This window comes from Haliotis asinina, chromosome 11 (assembly GCF_037392515.1).
Source record: "Haliotis asinina isolate JCU_RB_2024 chromosome 11, JCU_Hal_asi_v2, whole genome shotgun sequence".
Lineage (NCBI taxonomy): Eukaryota > Metazoa > Mollusca > Gastropoda > Lepetellida > Haliotidae > Haliotis > Haliotis asinina.
In genome coordinates, this window is record NC_090290.1 from 42957909 (window position 1) to 42979489 (window position 21581).

At 37.6% G+C, this 21581-nt stretch overlaps 1 protein-coding gene across 1 annotated transcript in view; it reads right to left on the reverse strand.

Annotated features, from left to right (window-relative positions):
- Positions 1 to 21581, reverse strand: part of LOC137255446 (potassium voltage-gated channel subfamily H member 6-like) — a 227982-nt gene that overhangs the window by 132440 nt on the left and 73961 nt on the right. The window contains exon 2 of the mRNA XM_067792886.1: positions 5501 to 5731. Coding sequence (XP_067648987.1) covers positions 5501 to 5731 — 231 coding nt within the window. The remainder of the gene's footprint in view (positions 1 to 5500; positions 5732 to 21581) is intronic.

Sequence of the window (21581 nt, forward strand, 5' to 3'; positions counted from 1 at the left end):
TACATATCTACCAAGTTTTGCAGAAAAATATTGAACAGTTTTTGAGTTCTGCTCCAGAAATAGAGCCCACCTGACCATTAGACTAACACCAGAACACCCAAAACAAAAAAAATAAAAATGCCAAAACTCTGTAAATAACAAAAGGCATAACCATAGTCTGAGATTACTATATCTGTCAAGTTTGGTCTAAGCATATTGAACAGTTTCAGAGTTATGCTCCGGAAGCAAAATGATTACGGATGGACAGACGGACAGATGGACAGACGAGGCGTCGACTATATACCCCCCGCATTATATGCCGGGGAGATAAAAATTGTTCAGTTCCCGAAAAGTATCAAACACGATTTACCGTTTCAGTCAGTAATTATGCCCATGCAAGACTGCCTCACTCACCCAAGACAAATGAGGCCATGCAGCTGGAGAACAGACACAGTGTTCTTGAAGTCTCCATGTGTATCAACTCACCTTTGCCCCATATTTTCAACATTTGCATATATCAATCAACACCAGAGAATAATCAGTCTAGAATTTTCTGCTGAAACAGATCCCATTGGGCATAAACAGCAAAAACGGTATGGAAACTGTACGACTGTATCACTAGGAATCACTCATGTCAACATTTAGACACAAGTCCTCTATATAACACATCTGCTCGAGGTAAAAAAACCCCAACCAAATGATCGATAATCTCCATGGATCTAATGCTACATGTGTACATTTTTCGTGTCATTTTTTATGATATAGATTTGGGTTTTTTAAACAAAGCATTACCTGACAGATAGAAGAAATCTTTGCACATCTTCTTGCAAGATTATCAATCTACATCAAATTTCATACAAAACCAAAGGCAAGAACACAGTGGGATTGCTCCACTCTCCTTGGATATGATCAAACTATTTATCTTTCCTTTTTAGCTCTCCTGGGAAATACAGCCGTATCAGTTTGATGGATGTATATCCAATACTGATTAAATTCCTTCACAGTCCAAGAATTTAACCAATTTCAAGCAAATCTCCTACAGACTTATTATTGAGCAAATTTGAGAATTTTGTTCTTGATAACTAAAAAGAGGTTAATTGTTTGACCCAAAATCGTTTTTCAGCTGCAAAGCCTTTAGCAGTTCAAAATACAAATTATTGCTATGAGCGTAATTGCATTCTTTTCTCTTAGGGTTCCTAAACCCTAAATTAAATTTTCACTTGTTGAATTTTCAACAGTTATTTGAACATGGATTTTCTGTAATTTTCAGAACGATGTGTGACATTTTTTAACTGTCACAAACACTAGCTGTCATGCATGATGTCAGAGCTGGGAAGTGCAGAGCAAAATGGCAGTCAAAATGGAAATGAGGGCCCATGGGAAATAATGGCTGCATGTGACACACGTCTCATTCCCTCACAAGAAACGTCGGGAGTGATGTTCATTAAGCATAATGTCAATGAACTTTTTGATTCCTGTGGGAGGAACTGGAATTTTGTTGCCCAGAATAAGGAATTCTATACATTAAATGGAACTGCCAAAGTAAATCTTCACTCTAATATAACTTTTCAAAACATTTTTCTAAATACTGTAAACTGTCTTATTTCCGTGCCTTTAAATTTTGGTGAGTGATGGTCACTCAACCTTTTCGCGCCTTCTTATTTTCGCGAGGTGATCTTGTTACAGGGCGTCTCTGAATGTTTTTACACGACACGCAGGTGCGTGACCATTGAGCTGTTATAAAATAAACATATTTGCAAAGTGATCTAACAACAAATTAATGTAATTGATCTCAGAATTAATCCTTTATAATTAGGTGTTAGAGCAATGAAAATAGAACGTGATTGAGCCACGTTAATCCAGATTAGCCCAGCGGTGACACGTGATTGAGCAATGACATCTGTATTGTTTTTGTGTCTTTGACTTACCTGAATAGAGTGTATGATATATCTATATTATCATGTGTTTCTATTTTCGCATCGTGAAGTCTGACGCGATGTTTGCGAAAATTAAACGGTCGCGAAAATTTGGCTGTTTACAGTACTCCTCAGACAGGTATTGGGGCTAGGTTGATGTCATTGGTTGGTCTGTTGTTCAATGCTGCACCCAGCAGTCTGGGCAAGACAATCCAGGGATTAACAGCATGAGCATCATTCTACCATGACATATTTCAACCAAGTCAGCAACCACCTCATCCCGTTAACTGCTTCTTTCAAATGCATGGGTTACTGGAGACCAATTCACCAACAGCTAAATGCTGGTGGTCTGTAAATAATGGAATATGGCAGGACAATCCAGAAATTGATATGACAGGGATTCAAAAATATTTTTAAAAGCCACTTGCTGATAAGTATGACTCTGGTAACAAAACACCGAGGTGAAGATGCCAGGACATGTAACTTATTCTTGAGTGACCACCAACACAAACATGCTGGCAGGCACATGGTTCCTCGCTGACCTTACTGACACTCCTGGCGCATGTGCATACCTCTCACACAAAGCTACGTACTCTTGTTTCCTCTCCTGTACTCCAGCCATCCATACGTCACACGTTAACACTTGCCACAGGGCAAATGAAATCCAAGTTTATTTGCACTTTGAAACAGTAAGCAGAAATTATCTACTAACCCCTGGACAAGTAAGATACCACTATCTGATTGCCCAAAATGAAAACGAACTTGTCCCGGGCATCTGCCAATGGGATTTTTTATCCCCTGCATCTTGAGTTTAAACGGGACGTGATGACAAGCATCAACCCGGTCAGTGAGCCTAATCTATAAGTAACTAATCCCCTTAATTGACAAGCATGGGTTGCTTATTCTGATCCGGATGTTTTTGTATAAGTATGTTACGTTAAAAGCTGCTTTGAACATTGTTCCGGTTCTACACCAGTATCTAGCAATAAGCATGGGCCACTTTCATGCAACCCATGAGCCTAAACATGGTTCTAGTAAACTCTGAAACAGCATTATGTATAATCAGTGATAAAAACACATTCCATAGCCGCATGCAGCATCTTAGACAAATGGGCTCCTGTGCCCACAGTGTGTGAATGTTGATGTTGACAGACCAGGGATGAAATGTAAGTCTAATTAAATTAAACCTTGTTTAAGGAAATACAATGATGATAACTACACACAAATAATTCGTTTCCATTCATTTCTGAATACATCAGGTCCCATAGCTCCCATAAAGGAGCATAGGCCATCTTTAACACATGAATACACTCGTTAATATATCATGTGCATCACATGTGTCAGGGTGTGATAAAGAGACATTGATACACGAGCAAGTGTGTCATATTGTTTTTACGAAACGAGTGTCAGAAAAAATACGTATGGATTTTTCTGACACAAGTTTCGTAAAAACAATATGACACACTCGCGAGTGTGTTAATTTCTTTATTATCCATTTGTATTTATTTCTAAACAGCTCCACGTAAAATGAAAGGTCATGTAAGAATACAGTGATACAGCAATATGGATGTAAACTGCCTGTGTAATGCTACTAAGAAAAGAGCGTTACGTATTGACAAGCTACACATTTTGAATTGAAATTTAATCTTTATCAACTTAAGTAATTGTAAGAACTGTATAACTGGAAACTTTGTTAATGGGAAAGTTTTTCGTCGTCAGGAGAGTCAATGAGAAGAGTACGAGCAACGGCTTGTAACGGCTCGGTCTCACTCACTGCCATAAAAGACTTGTCAATTTTGATGTGGAATGTCTCCCCATTTATTGGACCTCCGAAGATAGTGTGAACAACATCACTAGACAAGGCTTTGCTTGTGTTTGTGTACGACATGGGATGTTAGATCTATTTCGGACAAACTGCCGAAGACGGAACAATTAAAGACGCGCAACACAAGCATGGAAACATGGCAGGCTGATTTCCGGTCGAAGACAACAGATTTCCCACTTCCAAGTGTTTTGCATCAGAAAGGCGTGAATAATTGTTCAAACTCTGTACATTTTTATGTCCAGACACTTGCATGATTTGCATTGAAGCTACTTTTGCATTGCAACTTCTGAATCAAATGTTTGTGGGCACTGTGGTTAGTTAGCCGTTTGTTGCCAGTGACACGTGCTCCACTTGTCTTTATTGAGCCAAATTTATTTTTACCTTTTCTTGAAATCTCATATCAATAAACATAGTGTGTGAAAAATTGCTTGTTTGTAACGTTTTGTATTTGATAGGATTTCATTGGTTTGTTCCCATAGTGGCGAGACTAGACATTCGTAGTAAATTTGTAGTAAAAAGTTATGAATGAAAAAAGTAGTTCCACATTCCAGTGGGGTCATGGAGGTCATGGTCCGATAACTGACCAATGAAATTTGTTTTAGGGTTTATTACACATGTGCAACTATGATTTTTATGTACTTGGTTATGTTTCACTGTATGGATAATAAAGAGAGTTACTGACATGTCTTAAATCAGGGAACATCTCAGACTAACTACTTGGACAAAATAAGTTAGGGATATTGGTATTTTCATGATTGATATTTTATCAGTGTGTCAATGAATAAATAGATCCTTCTTCAAAATTTCAGAATTTGCATATATCCCAAGCTATGTTTGTCCGGTATATATATCATGTGCTTCACATGTATCAGGGGGTGATCAAGAGAATTCCTGACATGTTAACATATCATGTGCTTCACATGTATCAAGGGGTGATCACGAGAATTCCCGACATATTAACATATCATGTGCTTCACATCTATCAGGGGGTGATCACGAGAATTCCTGACATGTTAACATATCATGTGCTTCACATGTATCAGGGGGTGATCACGAGAATTCCTGACATGTTAACATATCATGTGCTTCACATCTATCAGGGGGTGATCACGAGAATTCCTGACATGTTAACATATCATGTGCTTCACATCTATCAGGGGGTGATCACGAGAATTCCTGACATATTAACATATCATGTGCAACAGCTCCCATAAAGGAGCATAGGCCATCTTTAACACATGAATACACTCGTTAACATATCATGTGCATCACATGTATCAAGGTGCAATAAAGACAATTATTGACATGTCTTAAATGAGGGAACATCTCAGAGTACTTGTACTACTGCAAGTTTGACATCCATACTGAAATCTTGCAGTGCATGTTGTAGATGCCAGTTTAGTCAGGTGAGCAGATTGGGTACAGTAAATATGTATATCAGACTTTGATGCTGAAATCCTTCGATGCAAGTTTAAGATGCAACTGCCACGTGATTGCTGACCTGCCTGTGTACATGTAATGTGACTTGCTGGCCCAATGTGTCATGTGACCTGCTGAGCCAAATGTGTCACATAACTCTCTGCACCAATGTGCCATGTGATCCGCTAAGTGAAATGTGTTATGTGACTTGTAGCATCAAATGTGGAAGCCCAACGTCAATGCTGAAATCTTGAAATGCAGAAATATCATTCAACTGTCATGTGACCTGCAACCAAACTGGGTAAATGCCACACAAATGATGCTGCAGTTATGTGGCTACAATGGGTACATGTGCACTCACCATCTTTCTTATAGTAGAGTATTTCCACTTGCTTCTCCTCCGATCCTTGTAAAGCCTCACGTATTTGAACTATCGCATAGTGCCCAGTGAGAGGTCCATGAAGAAAGTCGCACAATGACGATTTTTGCATGACCTCAGCACGAGAATATCCAGTGAGCTCACAGAATCCATCATTACAGAAGATAATGGGTACGGTTTCTACTTGAGCATTGGCTATCACAAACTTCCGATCTGAAAACAAAACACAAAAAATTAATATTGCTCTAATTTTCACATAAAATCAAGAATTAAGGCAACTCGCCAGCTGTATCACATCATCAGGCCCTATTATTTTCATCACTAAACACATTAATGAACATCAAACTTTGTGATAATTGATGATCCAGCATAGAAATCGCAACAAAACACACAGTCAGACCTATCAAACATTTCTTGTGTTAATTTGGTACTATGAAAGGAACAATGCCCAATGAATCCAGCATCTTTTACTGGCGAGACAGTTTAAAGCACCTCAGATCCAGCAATAAGGTAAGATACCAGATGAACAACAAAGAGACTTCTATAGACTGGGGTTCAAAACCTTTTTCAAAAGCCACTTGCCACAGGGCAAGTGTCTTCAAGAAGGTAACTTGTCCTCACTAATTTTGCACATGCCCTGATTTAATGACACAATGTTTGATGTTAATGTTTACTGGAATACTGATCGAAGAGTGATAAATTTCAAAGAACAATTGTTCTAATTAAGTATTATTGCGACATTCAATAGGCTACATTACAAGCAGATATGAAATGAAATCCATGTCGATTTACAGTTTGAAACTGTAAAAGGCAATTACCTAGTAGTCCCCGGACAAGTAAGATACCATTATTTGATTGCTTGAAACTCGTCAGGCGATGGGATTTTTTAACCCCTGATAGGTATGCACCTTCTTTAATATCGATATGAGTGATGTTTAGGTATAGTTAATTATACCATTATTAAGCAAGTCATGTGTAAGTACTCTAAATCATTGCTCATATTATATAAAAGGAGTTGTATATCCATGGTTCATCACACCAAATTCTAAATGCCAGTCAAAGAAGATACCAAAAGCCAAATACAGGTAAATAATTAAATTCTTATTGTGTTCACTAAAATTCTGGCAATCTGATTGGTTAACTGGGAACATTTCTTTTGAATTCATTTCCCAATGAATCTAAAAAAATAAGCCGATGGTAATCAGAGTAACAAAGGTATCTGTTTCAATGAATTTGATTATGTTTAAATAAAATATTGTTGAAAGCCTATAGTATTTGTTGTTGAATTTAATTATAAGGATTGACTGCTACACAGATTCTTACAAAAGTTTGCACATTGGTTTTTAGTTTCATGCCTCAAAGCAACAAAAGAAATACATAGTCAATCCTTAAATGAATAGGGCAGACTGAACTTTTCTAATCTTGCTTTTCCCCCATAAACTAAAGAAAACAACCAAAAAAGACTACAAATTATCTATATATGCTTGTTTGTGGACTTACTAATACAACAATATTCATATCCTAATGGTGAAACATAAGGTTAAGATAGATTATAATGCTTTTGTTGATCCTGACCGAGATAATAGCATTAAAATATCCCCAACATGAGGGGTGTAGATTATTCACTTCCATGAGCAGTGTTTACAGTAATTTAAAACCGCAACAAAACCAAAAAACCTTTATACTGACATTGGTGTCAGATTGGTACCTAGTTATTATACAACAGTAAATCAACAGTTGCAACATCTCCATGGTCCGTGATTTCATTGAAAGATGGCTGTTATTCTTCTGGTTTATTATTAGCAATCCAATCTGTTTGCCCGTATCCATCACATAAAAAACAAATCTTACACTGTCCTGAAGTAACCTTATCTGTTCTCCCTACCCCTCACAGACTCTTGGAATGTTGTCCAATATGTACACAACATCCCTAAATGTCAAACAGCACCAGCTTCTTGATAATTCAATTGAACAAAAAGGTCTACAAATGTACATCACCCACAAAAACAGCTTAAACAGCCAACTAAGATTCTGCTTCAATGCAAAACACATAAATGATGAAAAACTATGGTTAAAGTGCTATAATTCATCTTTTTCTTCCTCAAGAACACTAGCGATCATTTGTAAGGAAATGTGTTTTCTGCCATTGGTAGCTCATTTCAAGATGAAAGTCATGCCCCGTTTGCATGTGGCTTCGGCTTATTTCCAGGTGAGATCAGCCCTTACAAACAAGAACCTCTTTGCTGTATGTCTTGCATGTCTTCTAATTATAGACCAGGGGTGCCAAGTTTTCTTGGCCACACCCACTCCTCCAGAGCACTCACTGACTCACTCACTCAATTACTCTATAAAGATCTGCAGTATTTTGTAAGAACTTTTCAAAGAATTTAGTTTTATACTGCTTTTAGCAATATTCCAGCAATATCATGCCTGGGCCACCAGAAATGGGCTTCACATATTGCACCCATGTGGGGAATTGAACCCCAGTATTTGGCATGATGAGCAGACACTATAACCATCCCACCACCTGTAATAATATTTACAAATTGTCCTCAATATTTTTAACTCCAAAAGTCCAGTCCGTGTCCACAGAATAATAAAATGTCATCAGTAATAGATTACTTACTTATTGTGGAACACAAAAGCTGTGGAAAGCAGAAAAATCTTTGACATTGTTTAGCACAAAATGCAACAAGCCAAACCCATTCTCTAACCACCAAATTAAAAGAAACAGTCCTCCTTTATATCTTATTTCAGTTTCATTAAAGACAAAACAATTCTCTGCTTGCCATGAATTTTAATGAAGGACCAGACAACTGAAACATTGTGGATCATGGCTGAGCTGGTCATGTGGGCCAATCACATGGTAGTCGTATCACTGCCCGTGCCTTCTAAAGAATCAATTAGCACAGACTATGCATTATATCTGAACTGCTGTGCTTGATATACATGATCGTTTATTAAATCTAGTTTTGCTGCACATTGTCTGGTACACACAGATAGACAATGGAATGAAATTAAGCCAGTGTATCCTGACATCGTTAATCATGATTTCCCACTGTAACTGTTGCAGGCAAACAGAGACTTCCTGAATTTTCAATTTTGATCAGAAGGATGATTTTTTGAGATCGTGCTGAGCGAACAGAAAATCCCATCTGTTTTCAGTGATGGCTTCATCCTTGTACAATCACAGTAAACATATGGTATCATTGCCAAGGCTTTACCTAGCCTGTGCTGAGTAGGGAATCCAATTCATAATGTGCTCCCAGTAACCAACATTTGACCTACAAGTTGACTTAATGGAATAGATCTGTGAAGATCCAGGTTAGAATTGGTCCTCAGTAACCCATGCTTGTTATAAGAGGTGGGATTAGTTGGTCAGACTTGCTGACTTGGTCAACACATGTTATTGTATCCTGTCTGCGTATATCGATGCTCATGATGTTGATCACTGGACTGTCTGGTCTAGACTCTAATATCAGGGGACGCAATAATCCATTACCTGATGTCCCATTTCATTGTTTTTATACTGTCGGGAAAGCATACTTGTACAATGTGTTCCAATGTTACTTGTCCCTTTTTTTAATATCAACAAGAAAATCAGCTGGTATAGAAGCAAAATTATCAGGGCAAGTGCTTTTTTAAGTGCAAAGGCTCTGAAGTACACTAGCAATATTTAAAGTTATTTCCACTCCTGAATAATTACAGGGTGCTGGCATACAGCTGAAATATTTCTGAATGCAGCATTATACAACCAACAAACTTAATGGAATAGGTGGCACTGTGGGTCATGTACTGGGATTGTGAGGATCAGTGCTCATGATATCAATCACATGATTGGCAGGATTGATGAGGAAGATTTAAAGCTACAATCAGACAATCCCATCACAGCAAAGGGAAGCAACTCTCTTCTAAATCACCTCAAGTTACACAAGAGGCCACTAAGGCCTCATTATGATATCATGAAACCGGGATCCACAATATCAACAACAAAGGGACACAACTCTTTGAAATGTGTCGTTTACAAATGAATCACCTGCATCCTTGCTGGCATTATCCACACACATTCCCCAGATGGAAAAGAAACATCACACAAAGTAATCAGAGGTCACATAAAATACAAACTTCAAGGTTAAAAGGAATGAACAACATCCATCGACCATATTAAGGAACCATAATCAGAATACGGCTGTAGAGCAGCTGACAAGCCCGACATTTTTATGAATGAAGCCATAAGACCATATGGTAAGTGATCGTGAAGATCCAAGATTGGCAATATTGACCAGGCACCACTCAGCATAGTCACATCAACTCCACGACGAAGGACAGATTCAAAGGTTAATAACATGACACTGAACAAGAGCGATGACAGCAGCTTTACTCTCTACCTGGCAAGATGAGAGACTCAAAGCAAGATTTTCTCAAGGGCCTCGGGTCCCTGAGAGCTAAACAGTCTCCAATAACTTCTTACTTGTAATGTGAAGGTTACAGAGTCAAGATTTCTTTCTAATGGCTCAGAACCCTGAAAATCTTTGATAACAAACACAGTTTGAAACTGTCATTTCACTCTCATCTGGAAATGTCAAAAGTCCTGGGGCTCACCTTTGTCAAACAAATGGAAACAATGAAATATTACCAATTGGAAACTTATTTCCACTAATTTTAAGAAACACATTTGCTTAACACTATAAGACCATTTGCAGCTCCTTTCCTATTGTTAGCAAAAGGTTATTAGGAATCCAAACCTGAAAGTCGGTAAATAATTAACACAGACATCCTGCTATTAATACCAAAGAACACAAGGGTGGATAACTCAGTTTTGTTTGTTAGTTTGTTAGTTGTTTCATGATGCTCTTAGCAATATTCCAAGTGTATGGCGATGGTCTGTAAATATTCGAGTCTGGAACAGACAATCCAGTGTTCAACAACATAAGCATCAATCTGCACAACTGGGAACCGATGACATGTGTCAACCAAGTCAGCAAGTCTGACCACCCGATCCGGTTATTCTCCTTTTATTTCAAGCATGGGTTGCTGAAGGCCCAAGACTTTCACGAGTCATGGTTCACAAGGCAATGTACACTACGGTAGTGATAAGGATTAAGAATTCATATTGGCCTCAAATGAATAATTACAGTTACGTTTCACATGGCTTCGCTACATAGTTTTAAGTCTTTACAAATTTTTGGATGATGGCTGTCCTGAATAAGACACTATGACACATGGATAACTCACATACTATATGTCTAGCTAGGCGATATATTATTTAAAGACCCCAGCAGTTAAACTCCATGGTATCACTACAAATCAGTTAATGTTTGCATTACCAATTTAAAAAAACCCTTATTTTCAGCATTTTCTTGTAAGGGGGCTCAAAGAAAGAAAATGTAGTATGTTACAGAGAATTTAAAATACAAAGACAAAATCAGGCAATGTATGAGAAACCAAGAGTGACATCACAAAAACACCCAACCAACATATGAATCTTAAGAATACTTAAAATATCTAGTCATATAATAGGCATAATATTATATGACCTGACAAGGCTCATATTCACATAAGTGGCGCTGTTGCAAAATGATCAGATGTGATAAATATTCAATGTGCTTCAACTGACCATATTTCTGATATTTCTTTCGAAATAATCTATCATTGAGTCAGACTGAAAGCAGCTTCACCATGGTAGTTTGGGTTTTTTTCATCATTCAAGAGTGATATAGATGTAATATTTAGGGATAAATACATTCTTCCATCACAAAATACATGCTAAAATGTTTTCGCACAAATGCATTTTGAAATTTAGATACCCAAGTTTACGATCCTCTGACTATCAAATACCATTCTCCAAAGCCTTTTGCAAACTCTGAGCAATCATGAGGTGATAGTGTTTTATATTCACCACCACCATCAGTTCTGCTGTATTAACCACACGGAAATAACCCATATTAAAGTCACTAAATATACTGTATGTATAAACAGTCTAATAGCTGCTGGAACTATCTTTTAATAAATACTTATTACACAAATAGATTTTCCATACTTAATTTTGTACGCCAGCGTGGCTGAGATTGATAGAACGCCAGCATTTGCTAAGGCTGCTGCACTGTTGACTACAGCTTCCAAACTGATGATTGTCAGTCATTGGGCTTTGCCCAAGCAATGTCACAGGACTGAATGTTAGCTGTAGAGCTCCCTTCGACTGTCAATACAGCTGTTAATAATCCATCTAGTTTGTAGCGCCTTTATCCCAGTATGGGATTAGAATCGCAAGATTATCTATTCAATAAAACCTCCAGTAAGTAGAGTCTTTAACATTGACTAGTCAATAAAGTCATTTACATCATATAGCCGATAGTCTTTAACATCATCTAGTCAGTAGAGCATCTAACATCATCTAGTCATTAGAGTCTATACCTTCACCTAGTCTGTATAGAGCATCATGTATCCAGTAGAGCCTTTAACATCATCAAGTGAGTATGTATATCTCTGAACATAGTACATTAAATCTGCAGTGCAGCGATGTTATAGTATTGTGTCATCAACTTCATGACATAGCATTGTCAGGACATTGTACAAAATCTACTCCAGTGAAATATCATCTGACCTCACACAAGTCATATCTCTTCAGGAACACAGTTTTGGATGATAAAATGATATCTAGGCATATTACATATGATATTTATCATTCGGTATGAACAAAGGTGGTAAATCTTGCATCTTCCATTGAACCTGATTGTAAAATAGTCAGACGAATTATTTTTGTCAAAGTCTCTTTTCTAAATTTTCTTTTTTTCAATCGTTTTATGGCAAGTCTGTCTCTGAAACCAATAAAAAAATATACGGCTTAGTTCTCTTTGCTTGATAAGGTACAAAGCACCTGCAAGGAACCAAGTGAGGAAACAATAAAGGAATAGAAATCCATATGTCCACGCTAGAGTCAATGGTTATCAGGGTTGGTGTGTAGTATAGTAAGTTTTCCACAGAATGTACACATACTGATGACATTTGAACTTGTGGCTACCGTGCAATATTCAAACACACAAAGTCCACATAGTGACAGATTGGTGTACACCATCAAGGCCTCTCAATTGTCAATCACACTGACAACTTGTCTAATTTTACCAAGTCCAACATCCAATTATTGAATCAAGCTCTCTTCACTCTTCAGCCATACAGTCGCAGCAAACCCGATTCATCAATAACAAACATTCCTCGTACCTTTCAACAGCAGGAATGAACTCTAATGCATTGTCACATTTCTAACATGATCTGGGAATTATACAAACAGATATAAATTATCAACGAACTCACAGACCACTTCTCTTGACAAGATAATTCCTGTTTGACGTAGAATTAGGACTCTATGAATAGACTTTTGTATACATGATTTGTTTATCTATTTCTCATGCGTTTTGTCTACTGGGGTGTTTTTCACATACTTGATATGGACACTAAGAAATGGAGGAACATCAACTATACTTAAGGCTTTATATTCATACAAAGGAGATGACTAAAGGATCCACAAAAGGATCTTTCCCAAAGTGCAACATGAGAGAGAGAGAGAGAGAGAGAGAGAGAGAGAGAGAGAAAGAGAGAGAGAGAGAGAGAGAACTGATACTTGGTGTTTGAAAGGTTCAAGGTAAGATGAAAAATCAAAAACACAAGAAAATACATGGTCAACCATTCGGTAATGAGGAACATGCACTTGAAAATTGGATTTGACTAAAAACTCACAAAACTTAATCAACAACGCATTCCCTGAAAAAGAATCACCAGAACACTGAAAGCTGAACACGGCAATGACATCAGTATCATTTGTTGTTTAACGATAAGTCAGTGATATTCAAACTACTTGGCAGCAGCATGTAAACAATCAAGCCTGAACTAGACAATCCAGAGATCAACAGTATCAGCATTGATGTACGCAACTGGAACACATTTATATGAGCTGAGTCAGCAATTCTGATTATCAGATCCCAATAACACAACACGAATCTTCTCCTACATATTTCAATTGTATCTTCAGGGAGAAGTGGTTACAGTTTGACAGTTGAGTCATGAATTGGACTCGGGTACGTGTCTCAATACCCGGGCCCATTACTAACATGTGGGTAAGAAATACAACAATGTGCACGTAATATGTTATTCTTTCATGATTAGAATGAATTTAGCAGAACTGCCTTTGAAGATTTCGACATTTACAGTCACTTCTTTTGAGTATGATACATGGCTAAGATATTGAAAAACTTGAGAACTGAGCCACTGTGCCAAAGAATATATTGATTTCAGAAATTAACATAACAGATATCCGAGTAGGGTAGGGAAATATGGGTTGGGTACCCGGGTAGAAAATTTGGACCATCAACAGCCCTAGTGGAACTGTTGCCAACACTCCTGCAACCATATTGCAATGATAGTCAAATTTTGCCGCTAATTGTTGCAAGAGTAATAAACCAATTAGATTATTAAATTAATCAATGTAATAAAAATGCAGCATTGCAGACAATGTCAAAGTTTCCTCCCTGTCACTATTCAAGGGGAAGTAACTCTAATCTGACATCACTATCCATGCTCATCAACACACAGACGGGTTTAAACTCTAATAACTTATGCCTTTGGTGTTGCCATAATTAATGCCAACTACTGAAATCATTGATTGCTTTACTATTGACAATATCACTGGCATTTAAAATTCTATTGATATATTGCCTTTGTAAGGCACACAACCACAATACATCAATAGTTCGATACATTGCTGTACTGCCATATCTGACTACATAAAGTAAGGAGCTACGATTGAAAGTGCAACATCGTCATGGTTACTGGTCTGTATCCACTTAAATGCTAACGCAGTCACCTAACTGCTTGACGGAACAGCATAACAGAAACATATTTCAAAAACGTTATCACACTTAAATATGCAGCCATGTGTTGGACTTGAAGATGGCACTAGGAACGAATTCATCGACAGTATTTTCAGTCAATAAAATTAAATGGCCATCAATAGAAATTAAGAGGCTCATGGGACACTTACAGGTCTGTTTCTGTCAAAATCGGCAAATGTGGAAAAATCCATAGAAACACAGAGACTTGAGTACTCTTTAACAATACAGCATACAGGAATGGACTTGGATGACACTGGTTCCTTCAGTGCTGACAGGTCCAGTCAACTCTCCCCAACTAGACCCCAACTCTTGTAAAATGTTAATTAGTGACTAAAATTAGTTCAACACTGGTACACATCCAGTCAACTCTTGGCATATAGACGCATATGAACTTGTAAAATATGCTGATTGGTCAGTGAGCAGGTAAATTTGGTTTAACACTGGAACATGTCCATGATATTTCCTTTACAAAATGCATGTGGTCTTGTAAAAAGCTGATGAGTGAGTGAGTGAAACTGGTTTAACATTGGTACACGTACAAGTACTGTCCCAAACTAGATGCATACAAACTTGTAAAATGTTCATATTTTAGTGAATTTTTTACAATACTGGTATATGTCCAATCAACTTTCCCTAACAAGTTACATTTGCACTTGTAAAATGGTGATTGGTCAGTGGGTAAGTGAATCTGGTTTAGCATGGGTTCACACAGAAATTTCAGTTATATCACATCATGTTATCTTTGGATGAGAAAACGTCCATGGAAAGGCTGCATGTTAAAATCTTCATATTTGTGTCTAACCCTTGTATCTGTCCCCAGAACATCGATCTTTAACACATTCAATAACACTGATCTCTATTTACCACACTGTATTATGTGTACTTTGTCATGCTTTAGGGGATCTGACATCATCAAACTGTGTGCACATTTTGAACTCTAATCCTTTCAAGAGACCAGAGTGCATCCAGGCTTGTCATAATGGACTGCACGTTAAATCTAGTTCTCTCAATCAAGCACTGATTTTTTAGAGAAAATACATAAAAAATGCTTCAATATTTTAGCTGAAAGTGAGGTTAGCTTTCCCTGGTAATAGCAATACCAGGGGTTAAAAAATCCTATTGCCCGATGCCCATGACAAGTCAGTTTTCATTTCGGGCAATCAGATAATGGTGTCTTACTTGTCCATAGGCTACTAGATGATTTCCACTTATGGTTTCAAACTACAAATAATCTTGGATTTCATTTCAACCCATGATGAAACTATTAAAGTTCGCAATAATGATAATAAAGTAGAGCTAGTAGGGAGTGAAATTATCACTCTTTCTCACAAATAGTCCTGTAAACATTAAAATGTCATAAAATCAGCGCAAGTGGAAAATTATTAGTCACGACAAGTTACTGTCTTGAAGTCACTTGCCCTGTCGCAAGTGGCTTTTCAACATATTTTTGAACCCCTGGCATTTTCTCTTCTTTTTCAAACTATCATTTGGCGCACCTTCAGGTAGTAGGTAGACAACGTATTACTTAATTCCAACTTCAAATCTATTTTTTCATCTCCTCAAAATGTTAAGAAAGTTGGAAAAAGGTAAGACAGATGTATTAGGTAAAGAGAGATGTCAAATTAGGACTGGCTATAGCTAACAGGTTTTGATATTGGCAGAATGAAAAACATTTGAATTTCTTTCAATTTTTTGAGCCACTGGATTTATAAATAATGTGGATGAAACATCCCAAATCTTGGCTCTGAACCCCAGGCCATCAACTGTTCACAAGTTTGTGTTCATTTGCAATAGTCAAACTATACTGGTTTGGATATTTTGTTGTCAAAAGAAATAAACTAATAAAATGTCTGTCACACCCCAATCTATTAAAACACTGTAAACCTACAGAATGAGATTTATGGAATCATAAACAGTCTGCCCAAACAGGACTAAATGAATGTCCAGAGATGCATAAGGTCAAGGTCAAATCATGACACTAAGCAATATTCCAGCTATATCACAGCCAGAGACTCTGACATTGTACCCCTGTCTGTCAGAGATATTGGCACCTTGGTAATCTGGGCAGAACTGTTCACAATGACAAACCAAACTGATTCACAAACTGATAGATGAACAAATCTTGTGCACACTGTTTTGTTCCCTACCTATCAATCATAGAAGAGATGACCTAGTTGTCAGGCATGTCAGAAATTCAGAGATACCAACCCAAATTTATCCCTATTAGTATTGTGGCCAAAAAATGATGAAAAAATTAGTATTTTGGGGGCCAAAAGTAGTATTAAATTTTCCAAAGAATATTATTATTTAATAAAAAAAATAGAGTGATATTTTCTAACTTGTGATTAACAGTGTACTTGTACGTATATCAGTAGTAAGTATCCCCATCTTGCATGATACTTAAGTGAATGTGATTTACATTTTTGTACGGTAAGTATCCTCTTTGATCATATAATTTAATGTATTTACAATTTTTTTAAAACATATTTAATGCTATCATAGTCTTGTATTTGTTGTTGATTTTTCTTTACGAATACGAAAAATAAATCGTATGGGTTGGCATCTCTGTAAATTAGCACCGCAGGGTTGCATTCCCAAAGTTGGTTATTAGTCTTGGATCACTGGCTTGAATCCTGGATTCTTGGTGAGTGATCATGTTTCTAGGTTTACTAGCACCACACCTTCCTGCTTGTGTTTTGTTTGTTTACTGTTGCACTCAGCAGTTTTAAGCTATATGGTGGCGGTCTGTAAATAGTCATGTTTGACCCAGACATGAATCTGCAGCAATCTATGGAATTGGGATATGATGACACATGTTAGCTAAATCAGCAAGCATGGTCACCTGATCAGATTTGACACCTCTTACGACGAGCATGGTTGCTGAAGACAAGGACCTTAACGGGTAAAACCTTTTCATGTCTTTCACCTCAATCATTCCTTCGACCTGTGAAGGTCCGGGGTAGAACAGGCCTTCAGCAACCCATGCTTGCCATAAAAGGCGACTCTGCTTGTCGTAAGAGGCGACTACAGGGATTGGGTGATCAGGTTCGCTGACTTGGTTGACACCTGTCATTGTACAGGTCGATGCTGATGCTGTGATCACTGGATTTTCTGTTCAAGGCTTGATTATTTATCGAGTGCTGCCACATAGCTGGAATATTGCTGAGCATAGTGTAAAACTAAACTCACTCACTCACTCACAGTTCCATCATTTAGCTTGGAAGCCTTGATGTAACTGACAAAACATCCTAGTTGCATTAACCAAACCCACATAACAGTAGAAATGTCACCTACAGCCTTACGAAAATTACAAATCACAAGGAGACAGTTCATCAGAAACAATACAATTACTATTCCACACATCAGGTTCACGGATGATCAAAAACCATTTCCATCATGGAGACTGTTGAGTACCTGAGACTTACTTGGCCTTATTTATTGTCAACTACACTGCCCAATCTATGGCAATGGCGGTCACAATTTCCTTCCCGCTGACTGTCTCCTCATCAGAAGACTGGTGACGAGGCGCCACCACCATGCTGAAGGAAGGTCATCAATAGATGGCTGGAGAAATGTCAACCACAGGAGGCTATAAATAGCCGTCTTTGATGTCAACAAGAAAGGACTTTCAACATGAATCTGTTTTGTCCAAAATGCACATCCTTTTTCAGAATGCAGGAGTATTACATCACCATAAAGTTCTTTATGGACGGTTCACATGGAACATCGTTGATAAAGAGGACTATTAATACTGATACCACAGTGAGGACAAGGACCAAAGGATCCTCAAGAATCCCAAGTACTTTACTACACAGAGCTTTATATGGCTTATAAAACATGCATTGGTGCAAATGAAAATGCAGCCTAGTATTTATGTCTGCAAGCAATAAGTGCATGTTAAAAAGAATCAAATTTGCATTTGACAAACTCTTACTTGTTCAAACTAAAATGATATTTGAAATAGCTCAAAACCTCTTAGGTACATTTCACATATTACATCACTAATCCTGTATTATGCGTAATCTGTGACACATGACAGTCATCAAGGGTCTTATTAAACTTCAGAGTAGTTTAGGTACTTATGTTTGATAAATATGAGGGACCAGAATAAAATGGTTTCATCTGGTGCAACTAGCCCTTATCAATGCTTTGAACTCTTCCCACTCCCAATATGATCTGATCTTACACTTCAAGCTGAATTCCTTTGATGACAATATACTCAGTATAAGTTTCTTAATTATTAAATCTAAGATCTAAAATAATACCATCTCCCCATAACACCCACCCTCAACATCCACATGAAGGTGACTCCCTAACCTGACAATCTGTTCATCTGCTTCAACCTTCAGGTCTTACAAGGACAAACAGATATTTTCACTACATTTTACAATTTCACAACAAAAAGTATCTTAAGCTCCTAGTTCCATTAATTTTCAAAAGATACACCAAGCGGTATTTCAAACCAGTGACACCACTCCATAAAGGGAAGCCCACTGTTTCATCGCGCTATTGATTAAATCATTTTTTCTAAGTCTTGGTATTGATATTTCTTTTTTCCCATCTTGCTATATTAGGTTCTCTGTCTTTTAACACCCCCAGTTTTATGGAACAACAACTAAGTTTAGCCAATATTGTTTTTGAAAAGCATGCGCATTCCACTCCTGACTTGACCTTTAGATTCTTCCATAACTGGGCTACAGTTCCACCTGAGGACCTATAAACTCGTATAGCCTACGGATAACTAGAAACTCCTAGGTTTTATATAATCTTTCAATATGGCATCTCTCAATTAGTCTAACAATGAGCTTCAGCCAGAGAGAATGGTAAAAACAGCTTTGCAAGATTTAGGGGGTAAAAGGAAAAACACTTATGAAATATGTTGGCTAGACATAGGCTGACAAATACACTTTCCACCATGAACCTACAGGAAGCATGCGACAGATATATCAGACTATCTCAAGAAACCTGTGCTTCAGTAATCCTGAAATACATATTACTTTAATCATAACCCTTTAAAAATGAAGCAATACATTTTAAATTTCTAATTCCTTAACTCGCAAGAAATTCCCACACGTCCTCTAAATTTGTTACCAGAAAGCCTGCAACAGAAAAGAAGCAGATCTTCCAACTTCGTTTTACTCTCATTTTCCAGACAAGTGTCCCAAACCGGGCATGTTGTGGGACAGCTCCACCATGAAGGGAGATAATTTGACAAAAGACAGACAAAACTGTTTGAGCCTCCTTGAGGACGTCTGCTTGTAGATTTACATCGATACTATCTTTTAGAATTATCAGACGGTGAGAATTCGTCTGTCAGCAAAAACCTCCTTCAACCGACATAAACTTTAGATTTTCAAAGTTTTATTGAAAAGCCTCGGCAGCGCGACAATCCGAACAGCTTGATAGACAAATTACATCCAATCAATTCCTCTGTTTTCTCTCCCGGTCACCTCTTTGCAAATGGCCGCCATTTATTCCTGGAGATAAATGACAGTCCATCTACTCCAAACACACTTGTCGAAAATGACGTCCTGTCGCTGTAAAGATGCTCTCCTACATAAACAGTCCTTTCAGTCATCACATTTCCCTGAAAATAGACTCTTTCAATTGGTACCAACAGCTCTGGACCGAAGGCTAGGCAGATTCCAATAGTTAACAACTAGAAGCTCCTCTGCCTCTCCACCCTGCTACCAAAGACGAGCACACCGCAATCACAGTTTAGCTTGAACAAAAGACCGACTTCGACCATGGCAAGAGGACAAGAACACTGACTTCTATACACCAATTGGTCAATTCCTGGACAATCTCTTGCCCAGATTAAAGGAAACATTGTTGCAGGCATGGAAGATTATCTCCCGAAAGTCGCACGATCTGAGTCAGGCATTAGGAAAGTGTAAAAGGAAACAATCCATTAGGATCCTTAATCTAGCGCCACCTAGGCCAATATTTATAATTTCCTGAATGGTCTCGATAGGAATAAACCTTATTCTGGTCATCAACCGAACATTAGTACTAACGAACTTAAAGCCTTTGATAAAACAATGCCACTCTAAACTGGCTGAACCAAAGATCTTAAGAAATAATTAGTGGAGTAGTTTGCAATAAACCTGTCAAATGTTTATTTCTGACGTTACATATATCAAGGTTTCTTTCCTTACAGCAGGGGTGCACAGATACAAGACTCATGTGTCCAGATGGCCACAAAAGAGTCCCAACAAGGCACTGAAATGGCATGTGTTATTCCAATGAAGTCCCCTGTTCCTCACAAAAATCACAACTATAGTTAATTAATAATTGATAAATGAATCATTTGAAAAAAGTTTAAACCAGGATCTATGTGACGTAGCATCACATGTGACAATGGGATTGTTTTTAGCAAGCACACACACTCACTCACACACATACATACAGAAAAATAGGTAAAGTGCGATCCATAAACATTATTCCCAAGGCATTCATCAAATTAAAACTTTCAAGATTTTCTGCATGTTTATGTTTTTTGTTATTTTTCTACCAAAAGTCAGCATTTAAAAGTTTCACCTTGGGATCTCAGCGATCACGGTAGGTTTTGTACGAGTGCATGCAGAAACAAAATTATAAATATGCAGTCCAAATCTTTTGCATGTGAGATTTTCAGTACAACACTGAATCATGCTAAAATTTATTGTTTGTCTATATGCTGTGGTTTTAAGGTACTTTTTAAAATTATGTAGATCAGAATCTATGTGTCCAAAACATGTGCACAAAATATGTTTTGCACGGTTTTATTATTAACGTGAAAAACGCGTTGACGCGTTTCTGTGTTAACGCAAACACTGGATCTGTAGTTTCCAATAAAGGCCCTTTCTTGAAGATTTCCTATGTTCCAAGGGCACTGACATGTGAAATAACATGATATTTCGATAAAAATTACCTTCAAACATTCCTTGTCATTTTCATCTGTATTGCACTTGATTGGATGTATCAAGACTAACTGTTTTGGACAAAACTCCAATTTTCTCATCCATATTATCCTCCCCCACACAAGATGACATGTCAGCACGAACCAAGAGTCATCACTAGTTTAATGACCCTTGTGGGTTCTCCTATTAACATGAGGGGTGGTTCAGTAGACCAGTGGGTTCGGATCCGCACATGGGTACAATGTGTGAAGCCGATTTCTGGTGTCCCCCAACGAG